Source organism: Pseudopipra pipra, chromosome 1 (assembly GCF_036250125.1).
Source record: "Pseudopipra pipra isolate bDixPip1 chromosome 1, bDixPip1.hap1, whole genome shotgun sequence".
In the NCBI taxonomy this organism is placed as follows: domain Eukaryota; kingdom Metazoa; phylum Chordata; class Aves; order Passeriformes; family Pipridae; genus Pseudopipra; species Pseudopipra pipra.
This window is the reverse complement of record NC_087549.1, coordinates 98,627,482-98,648,954: the sequence shown is the minus strand read 5'-3', so window position 1 is coordinate 98,648,954 and position 21,473 is coordinate 98,627,482. Positions and strand designations below refer to the sequence as shown.

The 21,473-nt window shown below is 39.3% G+C and overlaps 1 protein-coding gene across 6 annotated transcripts in view; it reads left to right on the top strand.

Annotated features, from left to right (window-relative positions):
• Positions 1-21,473, top strand: part of TNS3 (tensin 3) — a 209,409-nt gene that overhangs the window by 25,616 nt on the left and 162,320 nt on the right. For 5 of the 6 annotated variants that reach the window (XM_064667006.1, XM_064667001.1, XM_064666999.1 and 2 more), the window contains exon 2: positions 18,665-18,709. The exons of the other annotated variant lie outside the window; for it this stretch is intronic. In XM_064667006.1, the coding sequence (XP_064523076.1) occupies positions 18,665-18,709 (45 nt within the window). The remainder of the gene's footprint in view (positions 1-18,664; positions 18,710-21,473) is intronic. 6 annotated transcript variants of the gene reach the window in all.

Below are 21,473 nucleotides of genomic sequence, written 5' to 3'. Positions count from 1 at the left end.
CTTTTGGTTCTCTGTTTTCTTGAACTCTGTGTAGCCAATTGCAGCAACTTTTGTATCCTCTACACTGAATTTTCAGTTGTTACACTAAGTATATGACACATGGCATTTGATTCATCATTGCCTCCCAAGAGCTGATGAATTGTGCAATTGAACCCTGTGTGTGGAACTTCTGTCTGAGCCCTATGAGAGGAATTGATTGAGTTCTGAGAAGAGTAAGAAGCAGCAACTGTTTTACTTTTCATTTAGTTCTCTTTTCTATCAGTTTTCTCTGTATCAAGTAACAGGGGATTTCCCTCACTCAGTACCACCAGACTTGTGTTGAAAGCACCTTCTGGACTTGGAGTTTTTTCTGGACTATAGTCATGCTAGTATATGTTACACAAAACAGCAATTATACAGTACATTAGAGGCTTTTCTACAGCCTTCACAATTTTACTTTTAAACTTGCCAATTGCAATGTTTCTCACTAGTTTCTTCTTACTGCTTTTTTATTTTTTCAAGGGAAAAAAAATAAAAAAGAGGAACAGTTCTAGGAAACTGAAGAATAGTGGATAATGTAAAGTACCAGGCATTTTTTGTTATATCACAAGGCATCAAGTATTGGATTACGTGAATAATTACACACACAGCACTCATTATATCATAATATAAATGAGCCAATGTTAAAACTACGTAGTCCTGCCTTTTAATGGTTATTTTCAGCATGCCTGTACTATCTTGTAGTGGGCAATGTAGACATGTCCTTGCAAGCTGATAACCTGCAAAAATGTAATCATTTATTAGGAACATAATAAGCAAATCAGTACAAGGAGAAAATGTTGTAAATACTGTGCAAGGTTCTTGTCCATTTTTCGTAAAGAATCAAAGTACCAAAAGACAATCAGATTAATGTTAGATTTTTCTGCAGCACACTATCGGTATGGACTGAAGTTATTAATAGTTTAGAGAGATTTTGTATTTATCATTTGATTTTGTACAAATAGAATGTTTCAGAAGGTTAATGCAGATTTATGTTTCATTGCCACACTTGTAAGACAACCACTGGTGTGTTTGATCAGTTAGCAGATTTAACATGAGCTTTTTGACCACCACAGATACCATGTATCATCTGTACTAGTAAGTCAGTGATGGAAAATAGGTAATGTGGGTTCATTCCTAGAACACAGAATATGGGGTTAAATATGGTCAGTTGGTGTGGTAACTTGAATATGTATGAAATTGTGACTTGGTGCCCAGGGGCAGTTCATAGAATCATAAAATAGTTTGGGTTGGAAAGGACCTTAAAAATCATCAGTTCTGTTAACAGTACATGAATGAGATGATTATTACTTGTACAGCACTGCAGCTATAAGGATTTGTTTTGTTGAAAATGAAAGGAAGCAATAAAACCAGTTACTAGAAAACTCTGCTTTTTTCTTGTTGCAAATAAAAATGTGGTGGTTGTTCATCCTAGAATACAGAACTGCTGGGGAGACATTTATGAAACATTGTAAATTCTTATGCTACTGTTTATGTTACATAGTTTCTTTGGAGCTACTTAAAGCTAATATTTTGTGATCTCTGACACTGAAGTCAGGTTACAAATTTATATTGTGGCCTAGTTTGAGAGAGTGTACCAAGTTTCAGGAGACTTGCTCAAGGGAAACTTGGTATGTGTCAAGTACTCTCTACACAAATGTGATGTATATCTCTATGCCTTATGAGTGTTTATAAATATAGGATATGTCATCACTATATATATTTTATGCACATGAAAGAATACTGTTTTGGTTTGTGTTTGTGTTATTTAAGCAAAATAGCAATAGGACTGAAACAATTTTTCTGTGTTGTGATCTCTGCATAGCTTGCTCTCCAAGTTTTTGGTTGCTGATAAGTGTGGATGGTTAGTTTCAACACAGTGGTGATTGACAAAGCAATCCCCCTTCATTCTGATTAAAAAACTTTGTTTACCCGATACATGATTCAAACTTCGTTGCTTCTGTAGAAAACAGTAAGAATAAAGCACATTGCAAAATCAGTGACCCCCAGTGTGTAAAAGATATGAGTCATTACTATAACTCTTCTTACTCCATTATTTGGAATGTTTAAAAGTGTTTGTGGTGTTATTAAATTAGAAGGCAAGACTATTTTGTTTAGCAGGTTAATGTAGCAACGCCCTTCACATAGCAAATTCCTTGATTAAGCAAGTTTGTCTCTGAGATGAGTGCTTAATTTGGTCATTGACTACACCTCTAGGCAGATTCAAATACACTGAACCTTCTTTAAAACACAGACACAGATTTTCTCTCTCCTTTCCTATTCTTCCTCATTCCTAGGAAATGCGAGGAGGGTAGGAATTCAGGGTATAAAGATGATAATTACAGATGTAAACATATAAGAAGCTATCATTTATTATAGATGTAATATAAAATGTAAAGAACACGTGGTTATGCTAAGCTAACACTGTGGCATTAACCCTACATACTGAACTTCCTGACATTGAGCCTTCACATTTTTGTGTTGTGCAAGGTGTTATGCAAAAATAAATACTTTTTTCCTTTGGCTAGTGTCGTGTAAAAATATGTGCATCTCTAAGCTGGTATCTGCATATATATGAAGTATTGCATTTCAAAATCATGTGTCTGAGTGCTAAATCACATGATAGTTTAAATTTTAAAAAATATAATAATTTCTGCCTTTTTTCCTTGGAGGTCAAGTTTTGAAACTTTTTCTTGAAAGCTGGAAGGTGACTGTAATTCTGTTTTTGTTTTGTTGGTGAATTTTTCAGGTGACTTGTGTGATGGGGCTTCAAGAGAAACATCAAATGTTGTGAGGCTTTGAAGGTGCTGATTATCTGTACACTGCTGATTAAGAGCTTGGTCCCATTCCAAGAGCCTCTTGGCTTAATTTAGGGACACATAAGGTATTATTTAAATATGAGCCGTAACAGTGGGGTTATGCAGATGGCATTGATCCAGCAGAAAGTCTAAGAAAAACTGTATCTCAGAAAACAGTGATGTTTCAGAAAACATGTCTAAAAGATTTGTAACGTGTTCTCTTTCTCTCCTTGGCACAAAGAAAAAGAAGAGATTTAAAATGTGATGATGAATAAAGGATTTTGATTATGTCTGCTTCTAAATGTACTAGAGCTTTTCTAGCAATATAGTCTTCTCTAAGTGAGACCCTAAGCATATCTGGGAACTAGTGTGTCTTTTGTTTGCATAGTGTTCATTATATTGCTCTTCCAGTAACATATATTTGTTCGGGTGTCATTGCCTTCCATATGGTCAGCTGTCTGCCTATTCCCATAATATGAAGCTTTGCAAAGAACAGACTTTGAACTTTGAAACCTGGCTCTGGGATCTCTATTGGTGGTCCTTCATCCTCAGTGTAACAGAATTGCACGTATTAGCCACTGTATTGCCTAAATACGTCTGGGGGAAATGCCTAGTCCTAGAATGGGCTTGGCTGTAAATCTAGTCTCTAAGAATAATAGAGTAAGGTATCTATTCTTGCTTATCATTTCTGTCAGCTTGTTCCTGGATCAAGCTACAAAGAGGTCACATCAATATGATGTCATAAGAGGCATGTTCAAATCCTTTCCATTGTTGCTGGTGATATGCATTCACCTCTCAAATGATGACTCAGCTGCCAGCTAATAGTGTGGTCTGTGTTAGCCATCTCAATCCTATAAATGAAGTTCCTCTTTGCTTCAGGAAATATTTGATTTTATATATATATATATATAAATGTATCTATATATTCTAATGCAAGGAATGGGCCTCAGGTTATACCTGTTTCAGCTAAGGTTCAGGGTACCTAAGGAGATGAAATTCTACATCAAAGGATGGACGTGAACTCTCATTTCTTGCAACTTAGGTGAAACTTCTGCTTTCTGAAATGTGAAGTAAAAGGGCAGTAGTACCTCTGTTTCCTCCCTGCCCTGTTCTTTGTGTTATGCCATGTAAGTTATTCCCTTATTCAAGAGTCAGCAGCTGTGAACCAGCAGGTACAGAGGACAGTGCCTAGCTTGTGGATCCTGCAGAACTCCAGGTCTGAAGCTGCCCTTTCTTGAGCTTCAAGAAAGCTTTCTTCTCCCTTCAAGAAAGGGAGAGGTAATTCTTGCTGTGTAAATAACATGAATGTCAGTGCAGTAAAGAACTGTACTTGCATGAACACAGGGAATATACTGCCTTAGGCAGCGTCTAAGCAGCGCTTCTGGGGATCATCCTGGCACCTCTGGTGCCGTGCTGAGAAACTTAGGCAGGTGCAGCTCTCTCGGCACCCAGCCAACTTCGGCCTCGTTACTGTGGCCGCTTAGCACGTGGCTGCCCATGGCTGTAGGGCTCACTCTTCTGCCGGCAGCCATGGCAAGCCGTCCTGGAGAGAGGTAAGTGTTCGTGTCCCAGAGACTGCAATTCCCAGCCTTGCAGTTAAGCTCAAAGCCGCCGGGGCACGGCTAGGAAAGCCCAGCTACGCAGGGCCCTAGGGGTGGCGGCGCTCTCCTCGCCCGATGCCCCCCGCCCCACTCCCAAGCGGACCAATCTTCCGAGCGGAGCAGTCAGGCTGCCGCGGGGAGATGGCGCCAGGTAGGGAGCCCGAGGACGGGGCCGGTGTTGTTGTCGCCGCAGGGTGAGGGCAGAAGGGCAAGGCACGGCACGGCTGCTCCGCGCGCCCCCGCCCCAAGGCGGGAGTGGTGGTACGCGCCTCTTCCCCGCCTCCTCCCCAGCCTTGAACGAGGCGCTGGGCGCTTTTCCCGGCGGGAGGAAGCGCACGAAATAAAAACAAGTGTGTCCGCGCTGAGGGAGGGGGATTTCTGCATCCCCTCACCGACCGAGCCGCCGTGCCCTGTTGCGGAGCCGGGAAAGCGAGGTAAACTTTGTCTGCCGTAGGGAGCCATGGGAGTGAGAGCGCGCCCGGCCGGTGCAGCGGCGCGAGGCTTTGTTCCTAGGGGGGCGGAGGAGGTCTGGCGGCGGGGAGGGCAGGGAGGCCCCTTGGCGGCCGCAGTGCCGCCGCGTTTGGGACTGAGGAGAGACGGCGGTTCCGGGGGCAGCCTACACCGGGAGCGGGAGGCCTGCACTCTCGCCCACGGGGGGCGCGTTAGGGCGGGAGAGGGGTAGTTAGTTGCAAGCGGTGGGGCTGGCCGGGGGCTGGGGCATATTTCCAAGAGGAGTCGGGAGCGCCGTCCGCTGGGACAGCGTTCACGAATTCGCGTTACCGGGAATGTAAAGGTGGCGGAGCGCCGCCGCAGGGCAGGATGGCGCCGGGCTTGAGGGCCATACCGTCCGCAGGCAGGCTCCGGCCGAGGGGCCCGGAAGGCGCTCTCGTATCTTTGTAGTCAAGCTGGGTCTCTCCATGCTGGGCAGCTTAGTGGTCAGGCACGCGCCTGGAAAGTTACTTAAACCCGTGGGTTTGTCAGGCAGGGAGATCCCCGGTGTGGGACTCAAGTGCGTCTGGCAGCAGGAAGCCGCCCTCACGCCCGGCTACTCGGGTCGCCGTCCACGGACAGCCCCTGCTGAGGCTGCCCGGACTACTGCAGCACATCTGTTCGTGTGTGTGATAAATGGAGTTGTCTTTGGTACCCACCCAGATCTCTCCCAGTGCTGAACTATTGGCAGTGTTGTGTTATTGGCAGTGTTTTGCCATCGCTGGCTAAAACTGCCAGCTGCATGAAGAAAGGTCAAAATCTCTGGTTGCTTCCTGGTGCCTTTACTAAATAAATAATCTTTACTGAGGATCGAGGTTCAGGATCTTTGTGTGTCTTTTGACAACTGTACAGGTCATAAACCTGCATTGGTGCTGGCCAGGAGCGCAAGTTGGATAGCTCAGGCTCTAGAACTGTGATCTTCCACGTCGAGGTGGTCTCCTGAGTGGTTAGGAGTTGCACGTTAACCAAGGGTCACATTTCCAAGCCTAGGATTAGGTGATAATTACAGCATTTTGTAGAATTTGATTTTTTTTTTATTTTGGAATGCTGTGTACATGTTAAACAGTAATTTTTTGTGTGTTGAGGAGTGCCTGGTGGCATTACATTTGTAATAGCAGTGTTTACATTTTACTAGGTATGAAATGAAACAGTGGCGAGAGCTATAAGGGCGCTAGCTGTATGAATGAGACTGGGTCTTTTTAAGGTCATATTTGATAGGAAACTTCTGTATACTGCTCAACTTCATGACTGATTACAAACGTCTTAAGCTGGCTGATCTTTAGAAGAAACTGCTGCAGTTAGTCAAGTTTATTTATAGAAGGCCAAGCAGGATTTTTCCTGAAAGTAATGAGATTCTTGATGACTTTGAAGCTGTGAGATAGAACCTCTGAAGTATTTGAAGTAGTGGATTTTTAATCCTATATAGCCAAAACTGGCTTTTTGTTTGTGGTAATTAAATTGATTATTTCTAATAAATAATGTTTATTGGAAAGCTTACTTAGTCAATTTGTTGGAAGTACAGGTGCTCATGAATCAGTGCTGCATTGTCAAGAGTTTTCCATGAGTTAAATTAAAACATTCCATTTCAGCATAGATGTGTATGTGATTATTTAGAGAAGACAGTGGCCACAAGTGGTTTAATCAGTGTTTTTTGCAATCTCTGATTTAATCCAAAGTACTTTTCTGCAGGTTGTTTTACTGAACAACTGTGATATTTTGGGATATCATTACCATTGCCATTACCTTCTTTGGCCTGCTCCTTTTTTGCTGGTCATTCAGAAAATATTTATATCTTGAACACAGAACCCACAACAGGGATCTTTTTCTTTCTCTCTTTCTCTGCTGCTTGCAGATGGCATGGGAGTCCATCCCTCAGGCTCATCTGTCTCTTTGACGATAAGCTCTATGGCTAGCAGAAGATTGGAAGATATCACTGAGATAGTGATATAATAGTGCAGAATATTGGAAAAATACAGCAATTTATTTTTCATTAGACAAAGCTGATTGAGAGTTTCTTCATCTCTTTTGTGTCTGAGTTTCCTTCTCTGTAAGTGACCAAAATGAATGAGGTGGTATTTTTGAGAGATGTGTGGGTCTTATTTGGGTAAAACCTTATTAGTATCGTTACCCATGTATCTCCTAAATATGCTCTTTAACAAAAATAGAGATGGTAACCAAAACAGCAAGCAGGGCTAAAATTGCAAAACAGCTGTAGTGAAGGAAAACCATTGCAAGGAAATTAATGTAAAAGTAACTAAAGATATGAAACTTATTGACTGGTTAAGCATTTAATTTTAGGGCTTAGAGTTCAGTTTTATTCCTAGTGAGATTTTCTAGTGGTGTTTTTCTGGCTGCCAGTTGAAGAATCAGATATTAATTCATTTGCATGCTGGAATAATCTCCTGATTGTACAATTCCTACCATAGTAACAAGTGCTGAATGTGCCTTATCCATCAGCTTCACAAAACTTGTCAAAAATTTACAGCTTTGTTTTTTTGCCACAGTTTTGCCCTTTAAGTGCAACTTTTAAAGTGTTGCATGGGTAGTCTGAGTCCTAATTCTCATTGAGCAAAGTTGAGAAGATCGCAGTGGAAGTGATATTAAGTAAAGGTATTTGTTTACCTCGTATTGATGATTTAAGAATTAAAATGTATTGCTTGAGTGAAATGACACTGTAGAGCAGTTCCTTTTGTTTTCGATGCAGAAATGTCAGACATTTTTAGCGGTGGGGTGGATCAACAGGCTAAGACTGACCAGCACCAAGGAAGTGAAGCTTAGAAAAGAAGAACCTTTGCAGGTCAAGTTAACTTTAGTTCCTGCGCCTCAATATAGAGGGCTCACATGCGGCACTGAAAGTAATCAGAAGTTACCATATCCTTATGAGTGTCTTTATGTATTATCTACACACCTGAGCTATTGCTGAAGAACTTTCTCTTGGAAAATCCCTCTTGACGAAGATTCTTCAGCTATGAAGGAAGATGTGTGTGATAGGAGTGGGGGGCAGGGAATGACATAATGGTTCAGCCTTTTTTGTTTGTTTATTTGTTTTGGGTTTTTTTGTGTGTTTTTTTTGTTTGTTTTGGTTGGGCTGGCTTTTGGATTTTTTGTTGTGTTTTTTTTGGTGTTTCTCCCGGCCTTAGTACCTTTGTGGCTGGAAGGCAAGAAACAAGCCAGGCGACTGTATAGCTTCTCTTAAAGTCAGTTTGGTCCCTGCTTAATTTTTTCTTACACAATAGGGATATGTAAGTATTTGTGGTGTTTAGCAGCAAATTATTTTAGTGAGGGATGGGAAAGCAAGCATCCAGGAAATGTCAAAGCTATTAAAGTTTTGGCAGGCCAGTGTCCCCAAAGTGAGGACTGCCATTTGATGAATAAAAGTTACATTTCAGAAAAATAGCCTGCAATATGATATTATGCAACTGGGGATAGAGCAGTCTGCTACCCTACTCCTTGCAGCACCCTTTAGCACTGACAGGAGTGTACTTCATTGCATTAATTTTGGCTTTTAAAATTAATCCTTTAGTGCAGTGCTTGAGCTGGCAAAATAAACATAAGCTACTTCTGGTAAATGAAAGACTAAAGTTTTTCTTTATGGCAGTGTAAGGGAGTCTGCAGTGATAATGGTGATGCATGAAAGTGCCCCTCACCCTTTTTCCCCTCTTGATTTGGTAGTCTTCTGTATCGATGTATTTCACCATGTAACTCTGCTTCTAAAGTTGCTATTTTTTTGCACAGCTTAAGAATATAACTGGACTTGCATACTCAGGACTTGTTAAGCTCCAGAAAAGGGTGTAGTGTTCTGTGCTTGATATATTAAGGCAGAATTTTCATAGCCTGCAAGATCTGTTGTGTTTCCAGTGATAGGAAATTAACATCGCCCTGCTTCCCAGGGACTAGGTGTTCACTTCTTTCTTTTTCTCCCCCCCCCAATCCCGCTGTGCTATTATCTAATTACCCTGTGGGTACAGACCTGTGTGATAACAGAATTGAGAGAATGCATTGCTTCAGGCATAAAGTGGCAGATTGATCTGCAATAATCTAATGGACAGATGTGTTGATGCAGCCTGCTTTCAGTGTACCTCCACTGAAAGCCATCTGAGGAAGCAGCCTGAGACAGAGGAAGGGAAGATGCCGTTACCTCTCTGTAGTTCCTTAAGCTACATAGACACTCTCTTAGCTTTGGGGGTGGCAGAAAAAGGATGTTAATCCATTTAGGAATGTATTTACTATTTCGGGGAATGAGAAAAAGAATGGTAATGTTTAGAGAGCACTCTATTAGGTTTTATGTATTCAGGGAAAACGTCTAGAGTTCAGTTCAGTTTAAGGTTTCAGTCTTGCATTAATTTACTGAAAAAAACAAAAGCTTTGGTGGTGATCTCTTTTAAGCCTTAACCACATAAATAAAATAAAAAAAGTGGACTAGAGGTCATCTTTTTCTTCTCTGTTCAAAGCTGTATACTTGGAGACTGAAAAAGTGAGAGTGATTTAGACTTTAACTAGCACACATGATTTTCCTTTCAATTAAAATGCTATATTATTGTTTTTCTTGAAGGAGATAATTTTAGTTGGGGAAACTATGGAATCCTGTGATATGAGTTTGATCTTTTTTTAATACAAGGAAGCATGTGCATTAGACCATATATAAAATTTTCTATATACCATTCTGCCTTCTTATCCCTTGCATACCATTTCTCAGACTCTATTCTCACTTGTCAATATAAGAAGTGTATTTACAACTGTCTTTTTAGTTGAGGTAAAATGGGTTGGCTTCCTTCTTCCATAGGTGTTCATGTACTTTTGCTTTTTGTGCAGCTAGTACTACTAAAATTCTTTTGAGAAGATAAGGTAAAAAGAAGCTACTAGTGTGTAATTTGACGAGGGCTATTTATATTTCTGTAATATTGTCTTGTTGGATACCAGGGCCTCTGTTGAAATATTTTCTCTATCAGTGTTTCTTTCTGCCAATAAAAAAATAAAGCAAGTTGCACCTTCTGTCTTTCAGCATGAAAATATCTTAGACAAAACCTTCAGGTTTTTGCAAGGCTTCATGATTGCCAAAATAGGGCACTTCTGTGTCTTAAATGATCCTTATTAATCTCAGTGTGTTTTGAGGCTTTTTTTTTCTTTGCTGTCAGGTTTCTGTATTTCCGTTTTAATGATTCAGCAGGTTGGTGCAGTTGAAAGTGACCCAGGGACACTTCCATTTGGCTTACCATCTGTAAGTGATTGTAAGGTGGTAAGGAGGTTCCAGACAGCTGTGTGCTGTGTTCTGCATCTCCTTTCAGCCTGCTGGTTAGCGTCAGATTGCTGCTGTTGCTTCTTGCAAGGGCAGAAGTGACTATATACTTACTCTTTCTCCAGTCCTCTGCAGCTAAGTTCTCTGAAACAGCTAGTTTAAATTTTCCTATTTCAGGGCAGCAGCTGGGTTGTGGTGGCCAGTGGGTATGACTTGTTGCGATCAGGTGGGTAAGTTGGTAGTTAGTAGGGTGGGTGGAATTGAGGGCAACCCATTGGGAAGGGGGAAAAATTGGTGTTTGAATTGTGGTAAATAATCCAGTATTCACAGAGGCAGGAAGAGGCAGATACCGTAGCACTGTGTTTGGGGTGCTCATCTGCAATCTGGAAGCAAAGGAGAGAAGGAGCTTAAAGCTGAGCCTTCCACATCAGAGGAGAGTGTACTGACTTAGAGGTCCTATGATTTTACCCCTTTATATGCTGTGCATGCAGACTCTCCCCTTACTGCTTCAGTGCTTTAGTATGAGGTGTAATTGTTATACCAGGAGAGACTGAGATGTGCTCTGGCCAGGTGTAGCACAAGCATTCCTGGCTGTTTGATACCAAGCGCAAGCTAATGAGTTACTCCCGTGAGAGTTTTTTTTCCAGAGGTGGGGTGGTTCATAACCCCTGCCTTTAGCAGTGTTAGGTTCTGTACCACATGGTGGGCATCCTTGTTTTCTGCCTTTCATGGAGCCAGTGAAGAGGGAGACATAATCTGTGTTCCACAGCCTTGTATGACTTTTCCCCTAGTTGTAAATGTGTTAGTAATGGAAACACAGCTTGTGTGCGTCCAAGCTTTTGTTTTGAAATACAGCTTGTGTGCAAGCAAGGTTTTGTTTTGTCTAGCTTTAATGACTGATGGATGATAGTGACTTATTATAGGATACTTTCCTAGCGGTCAGTGTCCTGGAAGTAGTAGCTGCGAGACCAAAGAATATCTTTGTGGGCATTGTGTATTTGTACTTCTGAGAAAACCTGATTTCCTGAATATCCGTGTTAGGTTTTGTTTACCCAGTGGATCTGAGCCTTTCTGTAGTGTTTGCAATTGAAATGTAATTTTTAACAAATTGTTGATGTTGTACGTCTGCCAGGCTATGAGTAATTTGCCAGTTTTTTATTTGTAATATGTACATGAAGAAACTTTAGGTGCCTGGATTTTGGTAACAAACCGTTCCCTTTGGTTTTGGTGAAGGAGTTGTTACCTGATCTTAGGTCATAAATATGTAGTCTGTTGCAGTGGTCAATAAGAGAGAGCCTAGGTCTATGGTTAAATTAATTATGTTGATTTTAGCATGTAGTCAATTTAATTTGAGTTTGAAAAACCTCTGAAAACACTTACTTATGATCACAAAATATTTAATTAATTTAAGTCTTTTCTGAGGAGTGCTGTCTTTTTTTTTTTGCAGTCATTCATTTACTCTTGCAGCTATCAGCCACACTTAGCCTTTAGGATAATTTTTGTTTTCAACTGAGATGGATTTGATTTAGAAGATGAAAAATCAAGTACAATTTATGACCTATTACTGCAGGTTCTGGGAAACCTGGCATTTCTAGTGACAGTTTCAGTAAGTTAGGGTGTTTAAGATCAAACTCTGGAGGAGGATGTATGTTTTTAGTAGTAGATTGGATTTTAAGTAATAAATGTTTAGATTAGTAGATTTCAGTTGAACCACTGAGATTATTAGCCCGTTTCTTAAAATTCCTCTCTGCTTTCTCCTGTCTAGCCCAAATACTGGATTTTTTTGAGCTGTAAGGTTATAAGTGTCTAAAAACCCTGCTATTCTATCTTAGCTGCTCTTACACTTTGATTGCAGCTTGTTGAAAGAAAAATTGTGTTTTTCAAGTATCAGAAACATGCACATTTTAGAAGTGCATCCTCAATCCATAAGTGAAATATAGCAAGTAAATATGGGCAAGTCTTATACACCTTCTTTATAGGTTGTGACTGAAAAGAAATAACTGACAATAATTCTGTGGTCGTTTTATGCATCTTTTGTGCTTTTTGTAACCTTGCAGGTTTCCCTTTGAGCAGATATTCAGCACTGGCCTTGCTGAAATTAATTCCAATTCTGTGTTATTTGGAGAGCTTTTCATGTTCTGCTGTATTTTATGGATATCAGTATTCTTTTACTTGTCTTATTTCCTTCTGTCTTATATACTGTGGTTACATTAAATATTTTGGTGCTGTCCTGCCACTCCTTTGCCTCCATTCTGTCCAGAAGCATACTTAAATATGTAAGCTTGAATCTGCTGTTAAGATTTATCTGTCTATATTCAATTACTTAGGTGTTTCAAGATGCTTAATGATGGGGCAGGAACAGAAATGAGTTTAATTCTGGCATGACACTTAATTTTCTTCTGTAGACTTCTTGCCTTATCAAGCTTAAAAATTTTGCATTTTCAGTCTAATATTTTGCTTTTATTTCTGTTCTGCTTCGTGGAATGTGCTTAATTTGTGATATTTTCTCCCCCTTTCCCCACCTTGGTGAGCACTGGACTTTACTCCAAGGAGTTGCTTTGCTGAAGCACAATGGTTTTGTTATTAGAGTTGATGAAGTGCATCAAGGAATTTGTAGTTTTGTCTAGGAAATTAATCTCTAGAAGAGTTATTCCAGAAGGCAGCTAAAACTCTATTCCACAGGAAGGGCAAGAGTAGCATGTCAAAATCTTTTGGCTTAAGCTGGGAGTATTCTTTTGTTAAATATCTGCTTTCTCTGCTGTGCAAAGTTACTTTGAAGAAAACTAATTTTAAAAAATGCAGTTTTAACTTTTTATTTCTATGTAACTGAAACACTTTGACTGTCTCCTGTTTGTATACATGCTATTATTCACAGTTTTATTTTGAAATGCAGATGCTCATTGTGTTCTGAAAAGATAATAGCCCTTTTTTGTACAGGTAGGCTCATAAATTGTGTCAACAAGCTGACCTTTCCTGAAAGCTAGAGACTACTTAATGAGGCACTCCAGCTTTCATTATGGCCTGCAGGAGATGGTATAACACTTCCTAAGAAAGAAGATTTGGAGGTTAATTGGGAAAGAGTGGCTGTTTTCAGCTGTGATATCTCAAATCAGGAAGTACAGAACAGTACCTCTGGGGGAAACCAGGACCGATACCTTGATTCATAGTCTAGTTTAAGATAATAGTATCAAAATGGTCTGTGATCATGTGGTGCAAGATCACATGTGGCTTGAAGGAACTGATGAATAATCGGAAGCATCTTTGAGAATTGTTTTCTAATGGCTGGTGCTCATTTGTGAAGAGGAAGGCCTCTACTTTAATGAATTAACACATTATATCAACACCCAGTTGCACTGGTTAGTGCCTTATCTGTGTGCTTTTCAGTGAAACTGCTTTCTCTGCAGGTATGAGATTTTGCGAAAACATAGTTATTTTGCTTAATACAGAAAACATGGTTAGGCTGAGCTGGAACAAAATGTGAGTAAAGGCTTTCCTTCCTTTTAATACATTTTTTGATTGAGTTTTATTTTGTTTTTAAAGAATGTGGTGACTAATGTGTGGAGCACAGGACTGAAATTCAAGCAAAGCAGACTTTACTGTCACATGTTCTCACTGTATCTGACTCATGCTGATATAATCATCAGTAATATAGCTTGATACTGATATGCAGGGAAGGAGTTTGACACTTAGCCTTCTTGAATGCATTTTCTGTCTTTTGGGATGCAATAATTGTTCCTACCTCTCGCAAAGCAACTTCAGTTTCTCAGGTGTCATTTGCACAGTGATGTCTGATGTTGCTTAACTAGGTGGAATTGTGCATCCGGTGCTTAGAGCAGGGCTATGGGTGTTGCTGCTGTGGGAGAAAGATGCTTCTCTTACAGTGTGTGTAGAGGGAGCATTGGCTGTATTAACGTTTTTGGGTAGTTCAGTTCGCTTGCTTTGGCTTACCCATGTGGATGCTGTTGTAGTTGGTTGTAGTGTTCCAAAGACCCATAGAGCTGAGAAGGAAAAACATTTCACAACAGTTGGAATGTTCAAGCAGGCATGATTTTTCACTTCATTATACTTGAAGTGGTGTGAGAGGTGAAGCATGTATACAGAGCAAATCAAGGTTTCCTGTGAGTCATGAACTATGTTTTGATAGTTCTCAAGAGTGGTGAGCTTGCTCCATTACTTTCTTAATGACACCAAATTGGGTACCAGTTCTGTCTGTTTACTATGGCCATGAAATCTGCTGTATGTGGTAATAGATTTGGGAATTTTAGTTCAAGTAATGGACTTGCTGTATTCAGAACTGAAGTTCTGCACTTTCTGAAACAGCGTTGTGCTCAGATGAAGATTGAATACAACTTCAGTGTGATATAGCTGATATAATGAAGTATTTCAGGTGTAGCTGGATCAATTAGTTAATGAAGAAATGCGATTTTCTGAATTACACACTCTTCAGTATAGTGAAGCTGATAGATGTAACATGGGTGATAGCAGGATAGGTTTGCTTGTAAACTCACAGGAGCCATTGCTTCCTTAATCCAGCCTGTGTCCTGATGTGGTGAGAATTTGATTTGGTATTATTATAGCTCTAACCAACCACGGCAACTAATATCCTGTTTTAACACTTTTTGTGAAAAATGGGAATTTTGATGCTTCTGTAGGAATGAAACTGGGTTATTCATGTTAACAACTAGACTTTTTTTGGAAGAAGTAGCTTTTTTGTCCATAGTTTAGCAGAACAAGAATCTTTTTTCAGGCCTTCTCTAAATCATGATAGTTTTCAGCTTGCCTAAGAGAAAAATGTAGGAGGTTTTGACATCTAAGGTATTGTGTAAAATGCACTTGAGCAGTGGCAGCTCAAATGTGAATAAAATTGTGGAAATACTAGAAGAACTACCTCTCTTAATCTATATATTTGCCTTTCCCAATATATTTAGCTTCTCACTTTTTCACTTTTTCCATTTTATAAAGCAAATTTGCTTCAAAGAATCTGTGTCACAGATGATAAATATTGCTTTTGCTATTTTATCATTGGGAAAGGACAGACATATGAAAAATGACTCTTTTGTGATGCAGGTGCCATTTCCAACCTGAACCTGCATTGAATCGTTTTGGTGAAGCATAATGTTGTGTTTGATAGACAACAGGGAAAAAACTGTCAGCTATCTGCTTGTACATGTCTGGGGATAGAGAGAGAAGAGGTAGGAACATAGTCCTTCGAAGAGAACTGAAGGATGCATGTATTCTGGGGAGTATCATATTAGTTTAAAAGAGTTTGACTTTTTGCTCTGGGAGGGACTGGGGGGACATAGTGTGAATGGGGGGAGATGGTGAACATTCCTGGAGGGAATTAATTTTAAGGTGACTTAAATAGAGGCTTTGATCCTTTCCATCTGCAGGTTGGCTTGTTTTAGCTTGTTAATGTATGGGTAGCAAATTCCCTCCTTCCTTTTATGTTTGCAAAATTGCTCATAGCCCACACATGACTCTGTAACTGGAGAGAGATTGTTCATTCTTGCCTGCAGGAAGACATTTCTCTGTCTGCTGAGATGGAGTTCCAGACTAGATAGAGGGAATGCAAGAAAAAGCAGATGGGAAGGAAGAAAAAAAAGATGGGAAGCAAGGCTGCACAACTCCTAATCTATGATATTTCAAGAAATTGGCACTAATCCATCTGAGTTTGCATTCAGAACAACATCATGTATTCTGCAGGATGAGGGAAGTAAAACTGCTCAGTGTCACTCAAAGCCTCCCATGCATCTCAGTGTATAATGTTGTGGTTGTCTGTAGGATGTGGGTACTATGTAGAAATGTCAGTGAGTTTAGGAAAATTTTCTTTATTGTCAATCCACAATAGTTCACTCTTATGAACATAATTAGTTCTTGTTTATTTCAACTTCAGACATCTTAAATATGAATAGAAATGATTACATATATTTAGGTATATGATTATATATATTTAAGTAACCTGAAAGTAAACAGGCTTTTGGTGATATCAAGTTTCTCAACCAAACTTCTTAAAGATTATTGAAATTGTTTTCTGTTGAACTTGTATTGCCCTGCCTCCTCTCAAGTTGCTCTTTTAAGTCAAGATTTTCCAAAAGTATCAGGATTTTCTTCACACTCTATTTTCTCAGAATTCTGCCTGAGTGCTTATCCTGCAGGTAAGATAGCACTCATCAGGTTAGAGAGACAATTAATCTCCCTACTCCTACTCTCTTTTCCCACCCCGGACTAGGGTGGGAAACCTTTGGAAAGGTTTGTGTGTGCATATATGTAATTTGAAACTTTTAATCTCTGTGAGGGTATATCATGCCACAAATGAAGATTTTATTTCTTGATTAAGATAGAAACTAGAAGCGCATAAAAGTCAGTGCTGGCATAAGCTTCTAGTATTTACTTAGTGGAATTTTTTCCTGTGTTGCAGATCTCTCTTTGGTTATTTTAAGATCTCACAGAATTTTGTTCAGAAATGTGTTTCACAAAGGCCACATTTTAGGATGAATAATTGCAGTCTGTCCTCAATTTGATGAGTTGTCTTGATGCTTTTGTAGTTGCTGGCTCATTCTGACTGCTTTGGGGTCCTAAGGAAACAATATAAGGACTCTTCTCACCCACATCACAGAGGCCTTTTTAAAAGAAACTGGGGACAATTGAATCTTCCTGAACTCATGAAGACTTCTTGTCAGCTGCTGGTGGCTGGGCCTCTGCTAGTAGGAGATTGTGTATTCAAGGTTAAATTTGAGTAAACCAAGAAAAACATGGGGTGTTTTTTTATGTTTGAGAAATCTTGGGTGATATGGAAGTATTAAAAAAAAGTCAAAAAATTGGCAAATCCTGCCATTTTGCAGGTGCCAGAAGTGGTTTCTAGTAATAGAATTGCTTTCTTAGCAAATGTCTCTTGAAGAAAAAAAGCTGATGACTAAAGAAAGTTGGGGTTGGGTGAGTTAAAGAAAATTAACTGTGCAATACCTGCAAAAACTATTTTTTTTTTTTTTTGAGAATTGCGTTAGATATAGGGACTTATTATATGAGGACCTTTGGAGGTCCTTGGAGATGATGGTATGTTGCTGTCTCTGTGGAAGTATTTGCCTCTAGATTTAGATCAGTCAACGGTAAAGAGAAACTCTTAGCATAGGTCACGATTTAAGTAATCACCAGTAGATTATGAACTGTACAAGCTCATGTTGGCTGTAATGCTTGGAAATGATGACATGAGTTGGACACCTGTAAGTGTAAAACTTCCAGGTAGTCAGATTCTTTTCTAATTTTCGCTTAGATCACCTTGCTTTCCTGAGACTGAGCTCACTGGAGCACCAAGTTGCATGAATGAAATCTTAATCTCAGTTCAGGGAGCCTGATGTTTGGAGAATTAAACCAAGAAGTCTATAAGGGGTTTTCTCCTCTTCACAGAGCACACTCATATGACTACATTCAGTCTCAGAGAGAGACTTAAACACAGCCATCCTCCAAGCGGCAGAGTAATAGAAAGATAATAAATATTCTGCAAAGTGTCATTAGGACAAGACATTTCATTTAGTCTGAAGGCATCTATCTGTACTCGCAGCACATGCAAGCAGTAAGAACAAAAAAAGGGCATCTGTATGTTGTGGTGTAGGTATTATACAATTAATAGCTTGTGTATATGTGCATGTTTTGCATGGAAAAGATTAATTTGTCATAATTGAGTGTATAGAGTACAGTAGTTCAGGTTACTGAATTGCAGAGTTTGGTTTGGCTTAACTTTAAAGGATTTTATCACTTATTCTAAGAAAAAATACTTAACTCCACCCTTTATTTGGTTGCAAAATGGTATTTCTTAGTTTAAAAATACATGCACTGGTATTGATGTCTTACTACCTGTTCTATCAGTGGTAAATTTTGATTTCCACAGTTCAAGTTGCTATGATGTTTAAGCATAATATGCTAGTGGCCGTATGGGAGACTTTGCAGGGACAGGTTAAAGTCTTGGGGGCACATGGTGAACCATGGCCTGTTAAGTTGCTCAAAGTGGTAAAAGAATAACTGGAAAGCAAAAAGGTGGAAAATTAATTGCAACTAGGGGAATGTGACAACCACAGTCAGTATAGTAATAGGCTGTGAATTCAACTTAACCTGAACTGAAAACTGGTTTGAACAGTTGTCTGGCATTTTGCTTTCCTTTATGCTTCCCCCCCCCCCCCCCTCCCATGCCACAGGCCTCCCCTCTGCCCCCCATAAGGAACTTCAGTCCTATCAGGATCTGATACAAGTCTGAAATGAATTGTTGCTGTAATCCTCTGGTAATAATATCAGTAAGCTTTTTCAGATGCTTTGGTAAACATTTTTATTGCTCACTTAACTATTTTTTTGATGTACAGAGGAGAAATGGATATACTTAGAGCTTACCCATGTGGCTGTGTAGGGGTTAAGTGCTATTTAAAAATTGTTTTAATGGAGGGGAAAAGGTTTTCTAATTGTAGTGAAGTATTTTTGGAATTTGCCCTGTCAGTAATATTTCGTTAATTAAAGCAACCCTTTGTTTAAAACAGGCTGACAACAGGTTGTCTGGAGAGTTGGCTGGTGGACAAACTGAGGTATGTTCATTCCTCAACAATTCAACCTACTTTATATGCTGATGTTTCTGAAGTAATGTTTTTTACTGCTGAGGGTTTCAGCTTATGAAAAATTTTACTGCCTTAAAGCCTTGTGTGTAGTGAAAATAAATAAAACAAGTATACAATCACTAGGCTCTCTTTGGCTGGAGGTGGTAGGTTTGTTTGGCATCATTAAGGGATTATAAATCTTTGCTGAAACAACATCAGCAAGAGACAGTTCTTTTCTCTCTTTTTCCCTTTCTCTTACGTACACTCTTGCTTGGGAGAACAGTGTATATTCTATGGTCAATAAGGTTTTATGTGTTTGTAGAAAAGTGGGTTCTCGTCTGGAAGTTGTACATTTGCTGTAAAGGAAGGGGCAAGGGCTACATTGACATACAGTGACAGTTGAAAAATTTTACAGATTTTTCTGCCCTAAACTGCATACAAAGAAAGTCACATAATACCAAAAATTCAACATACAAATCTTGAGTAGCTAACTATACACTTGCAGGTGGTGTTTTCCCAGTGCTGCAGTATTGCTGCTTGCTCTTAGTTGCTTGGTTTTGTCAAATGGCTTGCTATTGTTAAGAAGCCTACTTTGCCAGATTGAAGATCCTGAAAGAGTAAAACTTCTGGCCATCCTGGCATTTTGAGTGAAATCTCTTGAGTGATAAATACCTACTTTTGACTAGACTGAGACTTGGTAGCTTTCTTTTGAAAGACTACCTCTTTATTAATAAATTACCTCTTCATTAATAGATGTTCACAGACACACCTCAAGTCTTCAAAAAACAGTGTTTGTGCTTTCTTTTCCCAACATTTATAAAAATACCAGTCTGCCGATCGGCCTTGTCAGCAGACCTGCAAACAAACATGTCCAAGCAGCGAAGATACATCAAAAGTTTTATTTGATTTAAACAGCAAAATTGATACATTGCATGATGTACTCTGTAATAATGAAGAAGATGCTGGAACAATTGGATGTCAGAACTAGCTAAGACTTTGTAATAAGGATTCTCTAGTCTCACGTGTTTTTTTTTTACATTTCCATTAAATTATTTCAGCTTTTAGCAAGTGTATCATGGGACTGTTGCAATGACTTTATTTGAAGAATCTGTTCTTGGAATGGTTTCTTTTTTTTCCTGTAGGGTAGAAGGAATAGTAACTGCTGTGATAATGAATGAAATCCTCTAAAAGTGCAAGAAAAGAAGTCTTAAGCTATGATAAAGTAAAAGTCATGAGGAATTTGAAGGAAACTGTTGTTCTGAGAGAAGGGTGAAAAAACAGAGTACTTTTCCATTGTGACGATATGAAAGTACCCTTGGTGCAACAGATGTGAATGGAAACTGGAGAACCCTGATGAAGTGATACTGGTGAGATTAGAGATAAGAAGAGTAAGGGTTTGTGGAGCTTCATGGTTGTTAGAAGGAAGAATTTAAATTTAGTATTTCAAGTGGATTCATTGGTCCTTTAGAAAGGATCATGGAAATCGAGTTAAGCATTATGTTTTTAGTGAGCTTTTCTTTACTTTCTGCGATAAGGGATTCTGATTTTAGTGCCAGGGAAATAACTAGGATAGTTATTTGGAAATTTAAAGTGCATAGTTTTTTTTGAGCCAAAAGGAAGGAGCAAGTCAGTTAAGTAACAGTTGTGTTTAATGTAATAGTTTTTCTTTAATTATTTGTCCTTGGGTAAGTGACCAAGTTGATCAGCTACAGGGCAGGCACTGTATAATAACTTTATAAATGTCTGTTGTGTTTGATTTCCATTTCCACAGGAGCTTTAGGTCTTGTAGCTGAATGTGATCCTTATGCTTATGCCAGTTTACATTATCCTGGTTCATTTGCATGGCAGAAGAGAGAAATTAAAGTTCCAAGCCTCAGGCCAGTACAAACAGAAACAAATCTTTTCCTGGCTGGGTGGGAGCACACACTGCTCCCAGTTGTTTGCAGCCTGCACTAGTCAGTGACCCAAATTTATGTAATTTTTCAAGATGGCTATTTTCTTGTATTTCTGCTAGAAGTTAATATTTGAATGGAATAGCTAATCAAAAAGGTGGAGACCACTCGGACAGGCAGGCCAAGGGTGTTATCCTCACTCCAGTCTGTGATGAAAGTGACTGTGAATATGGTTACAATAATAAGGCTAAGGTTAACTTAATTCAAATTTTTTTAGGTATAAAAATCTGAGGTTCTGCAGAAATAGTAATAATTTTGGTGATTAGCTTGCTATTGATGCATTCTTTTACCATAACACGGTATGCTTTGCTGCTAAATTTTTCTTACTCTCAAGAGTTGGAGGCTAAACATCAGAATGTATATGTGTACTGAACATCATATAATTTAATACATTTACTCTCTCAAAGGTAAAGGTTGAATCTGACATGGCAAGTGCTTTCTCTTTCTGTATGTCAAAGTGTAAGTGCATCTTGTGCTTGGCATGTCTGCTGGAGCCTGAACAGCCTACTTTTCATAGTACTGATTTAGGTACCAGAATGTGAAGAATGGTTAGAGCTGGAAGCAGCGTGAGAATCAGGAGAGGAGCCTTATTTTGCTCTTTGCCACAGTGACAAGTGTGTCTGCTGCCATCAGGCTGACCTTTATTCCTTCTCAGTATTTTTTAAAATAGTTGTGCATCACGAAAGTGTTGTTGTAATATGAATAACAGTTTTAACCAGGAAGTTTTAACACCATTGCTTGCTGGGTTTTGTTTGTTTGGGATTTTTTGTGTGTATGGTTCATGTTCTTCAGTAGAAATACAA